At 37.5% G+C, this 4,515-nt stretch overlaps 1 protein-coding gene across 1 annotated transcript; it reads left to right on the plus strand.

Annotated features, from left to right (window-relative positions):
- LOC104723654 (putative F-box/LRR-repeat protein At4g15060) lies at positions 960-3,211 on the plus strand. Its single transcript, XM_010442046.2, has 4 exons — positions 960-1,089; positions 1,412-2,400; positions 2,488-2,628; positions 2,726-3,211. Exons 2-4 carry the CDS (start codon positions 1,465-1,467, stop codon positions 3,020-3,022), a joined length of 1,374 nt encoding a protein of 457 aa, XP_010440348.1. The 5' UTR covers positions 960-1,089; positions 1,412-1,464; the 3' UTR covers positions 3,023-3,211.

A 4,515-nucleotide genomic window follows, 5' to 3' on the forward strand; every position in this document is an offset into this window, starting at 1 on the left:
GAACACAAATATGTGAGACTAAATAATGAATATTTTTGGTACTTTAAAATAATATATATATTTTGGATACTTTAGATTTACCATACGTTATATTCATACATGAAAATCATTATCACTAGCTAGACAAGAATTACTATTCTCATCATCAATATCAATATTACTCAACATTAGTCAAATAATTACCATTATATACAAATAACTCTCTCTCGAAACATGGTCCGAGAAGAAGCTAAGAGGTTGCTGCAGTCCGTATAGGCTAAGTAGTATCTAAACACGCATGTTTCCTATGTTAAATCACAGTTTTTGGACGGTGTACGTACCTAGTCTATGTACGTACCAGAGGGTTGGGGAGTATTTGATGATTTTGAAATTGCATATATATATTTTTTAATTAGCTCCGAGTTTTGACCGGTGTACGTACCCGTTACCTAGTCTAAAATATCCTGGAAATCAGAGGGTTGGGAGTGTTTGATGGGAGAAGAATGAAGATATACCTATGTAGCTAGAGAAAACTAAAGAAAAACAACTTTTATTTTGTTTTTCAAGCTTCAACATAGTGAAGAAAGTAACATGAAGTGTTTAAACCCCAGCCTCATAGACAATCCGGACATTCTATTAAAAAAAGTGGGCACTGATAGCAAATTATAAAAGTATGGAATTTGTAAGTGCTATATATTAAGATGCTACTCAAATTTGGCCATATACCATGAACGATTACTGAAAGAATCATAGCATTTTTGTTTGACAATTTTAGATTTTTGTTTACATACTTTGACTGTATTTAAATAAGATAAATTGTTATTGAATTCTTACCGGAAATTATTTTATAAAATAGGACGACGTTGTTTTTTGTTCTTTTCGAAATGACGTCGTTTGGAAATATTTAAAGGGTATTTAGATACTCCTAGGGTTGGAAGATAAAACATGCTATCTGCTTTGAAGAGAGAGAGAGAGAAAAAAAGATAATTTTAATGGATAGAAGAGGGTAGGCGGAGTTTCTAAAGAGTTCATAATTAAGAAGCAAACGAGATCAAATCCGATTCTAAATCAAGACGCAGTTCGATACTCCATTTTCTTTGAGGACATGAGGTAAGTTGATACAATTAGGGTTTTTACATAATCGGAGAAATGGGTGTGACATTAAATTTGTTACACATGAAATTTTTGGTTTGATTTTGAATAGGCTGGTAGAATATATGGAACATAAAAGACTTTGTTGGATATATGTTTGTTCAAGATTTTACATAAATATGGTATAAAATATTGAGTGAACATTTAGATTAAATTTAAGGAATTAAGAGGACAAGCATGTTTGTCGGCCTAGTCCTTATATATATTATTTCAACTCCCAACCTATGACAATAAAAGATTTTCTTCGGTTATCTTATGTTCTTCTTTGTTACTTACTCAGGGAGACCCCAATATTGGTATTGCAAGACGGCGCTTAAGTCATTGACAAGAGAAATGACAAGAGAATCAACGATGATGAGAAAAAAAGAGAAATGTCAAGATTCTGAAGATAAGGATAAGATCAGTGGGTTGCCTGATGAATTACTCTTGAAGATACTACTGCTTCTCCCAACTAAAACTGCAGTTAGGACGAGTATTTTATCCAAGCGATGGGAGTTTCTTTGGATGTGGTTGCCTAAGCTTGAGTACGATTGCTCCGATTATTCTGCTGCTGAGCAAGAGAGATTAAAGCGTTTTATAAATCTGAATTTGCCATTTCATAAAGCTCCAGTCATAGAAAGCTTGCATCTCAAGTTCAATGGACCAGTTCAAACATTTGAGCCTCAAGCTATCGAACTATGGGTTGCATTTGCAGTTTCTCACTGTATCCGTGAGTTAAGTCTTGCCTTCAGAGTAATTCGTGACTTCTTTATTTTTATGAGGCAGCCTGTTAGATTGCCTAGTAGTTTGTATATCTGCAAATCGCTAGTGATCTTGAACCTGAATGACGATGTTCTCATCGATGTTCCTCGCATGGCATGTCTCCCCTTCTTGAAAACTTTGCTCCTTCGACGTGTGACTTACTCAGATGAGAATTCTCTTCAGAAACTCCTTTCCAGTTGCCCTGTTCTTGAAGATCTAGTGTTGGAACGAAGTGAGTTTGACCATTTTGGAACATGGAAGGTAAATGTCCCGTCCTTACAGAGACTAACTGTTGAGATATTAAGAACTAATGATTTTCGTGAGCTTGTGGTAAAAACTCCTTCTTTGAAGTATTTCAAAGTTACTGAGGATTATACTGAGAATGGTAGTTACTCCTTCTCTTCTAACACTATGCCCAAGCTGGAGGAAGTGGAAATTGATTCCGTGTACCTTGGTTTTGACAAGTTTGTTACATCAATCACATTTGTTAAGCGGCTTTCAATATGCGTAGGAGCCAATCCCCTTGAGGTAATATATGTTTTCATTTCAATCTCATTTTAGGACACCAGACCAGGTTTTCTTAATGTTGCATGAATCATTTGCCGTCGTGTGCAGGCTTTATACCGTGAGGGTATTGACTTCAATCATCTTAAACATCTTAAGTTGTGTCAATGTGATTATGATTGGTCAAAGTTACTTGCTCAATTACTCAAAGATTCTCCAAATTTACAAGAGCTGGAGGTCTATCTGCATGATGTAAGTTTGTTCGTTTTAAGTCATTTTTTTATGCTTTAATTTACTTCGATTAATTAATGTTCTCTTTTTTTTTTTCTTTTTTTTTTTATTGTCACAGGGTCATGAAGAGGGTTATTTCCATCCAATGCTTCCCTGGGAGGATGGACTAAATTGTGTTCCTAAATGTTTGTTATCGAGTCTTGAAACTTTCAAGTGGACAAGGTTGTTTGGGACGGAGAAAGAGAGACATCTGCTGAAATATATCTTGAGAAATGCTTGTTGCTTGAAGACTGGGACAATCTTGTTTATGGACGCTCCAGAGAGACAAGTTCCAGTTGAGATGATGATCCAGGATTTGTTACTCTCTCCTAGAGGTTCAACAACATGCCAACTCGTACTTAATTGTGAATTTTGATCAGTGGCTGTTTTACTTTCTATGAACTTTGATGAACTTTGATGATCGTGATAGTTTTTAGTTTCTTCCCTCCCAATTGTTTACGGGAATTTAGAAAGGCCCTTGGGTTCGACAAAGATATTGTTATGAGTTATAATTATGTGACCAAAGCAATTGGTCTCTCACTTCTATTTTTATCGAAAGTAAAGGTTGGCAACAGTAGAGTGAAGTTTGTTTCTTTTTTTTGTGTCAACTTGAAATTTGTTCTTCATGCATGGTATTTTAATTAAGTAACCAACATAATATAAAATTTGGTCATGCTATTTTTGAATCTCTTACACGACTTTGATCTAGCTATATAAACCTTATTGATAGATTCTCACACGCTCTTACAACCTTTGTAAATAAACACAAATTAATCGGTGTGCAGTGTAGATTTACTTTTAATACTACCAAAAAGTTATTCCCATTGAGGAAATCATGCCAATGTCCGAGCTTCGCAGTTCGGAATCGTTGTTTCTTCCTGGGTCTCTGTCTTTTTGGTTTTCACTTATGCTTCCTTATCTTATGTGCAGTGTTATAGTGTTTGTTGTTCTCCTGAGCTTTTCTTCATTTTCTGCTACTTGGAGTTCTGTCAAAATTTTGCGTCAGATAACAAACTGAAAAAACAAAAAAAGCTCTCTGGTTAAAAAAGGAAAGTGCGATACACAAGGCGATTCTAGGGTTTGCAGTACCTCCCTCTCGCTAGGGTTTGTGACGGCTCCGCCGGGGTGCTCTCATGTCAGAGCTGACTTCTTCGGGCCATCCTCAGGGTGACAAGGCCTCTTCTCACAATAAGCAACAGTCCTATGCAGCAGTGGTGAATAAGCGTGCATCGCTTAAGAAACATGATTTTGAAATAAGTTTGGTTGATGGTGTTCCAACGATTGCGGTCCTTGATGCGGTGCTTCAGGGCTCGGTTCCTCTGTGGGATGACTTTCTGGTGGGGAGGTTCCCCTCCACGGCTCGTCATGTGCCAAAATCCATGTGATTGTCAATAAGATCTGGCCTCTTGGTGACAAGTCGGTTCGCATTGACGTCTATGAAAACTCAACAACTTCGGTTTGGTTTCGTATTCGTGATGAGGCTACAAGGTTAAGAGTTTTATGCCGAGGGATGTGGAATATTGTGGGGGTTCCTATGATGCTGGCTAAATGGTCCCCTATTCCCGAAGATGCACAGCCGGTGATCACCTCAATGCCCTTGTGGGTTACTCTGAAGAATGTCCCTCATTCTCTTTTTTCCTGGGAAGGTCTTGGTTTCTTGACTAGATCTATAGGAAACCCTATTAGGCTACACCCGGATACAGAGCTCTGTAGTAAATTTGATGAGGCTAAAGTTTTTGTGGAAGTTAATCTCACACGAACCTTGCCAAACACGTTTCGGTTTCAGTTAACGAAGGAGGAGGATGTCACCGTAGAGTTTCTTTACCCATGGTTACCACCGCGATGCTCCCGCTGTCAAAGGTGGGGTCA

This window comes from Camelina sativa, chromosome 11 (assembly GCF_000633955.1).
Source record: "Camelina sativa cultivar DH55 chromosome 11, Cs, whole genome shotgun sequence".
NCBI lineage: Eukaryota > Viridiplantae > Streptophyta > Magnoliopsida > Brassicales > Brassicaceae > Camelina > Camelina sativa.

Excerpts from the sequence above, each read along its gene's own strand:
- LOC104723654 (XM_010442046.2), top strand. The coding sequence starts at position 1,465 with ATGACAAGAGAATCAACGATGATGAGAAAAAAAGAGAAATGTCAAGAT. Across the intron at positions 2,401-2,487 it reads TAGGAGCCAATCCCCTTGAG|GCTTTATACCGTGAGGGTAT; the intron begins GTAATATATGTT and ends CGTCGTGTGCAG. Across the intron at positions 2,629-2,725 it reads TGGAGGTCTATCTGCATGAT|GGTCATGAAGAGGGTTATTT; the intron begins GTAAGTTTGTTC and ends TTATTGTCACAG.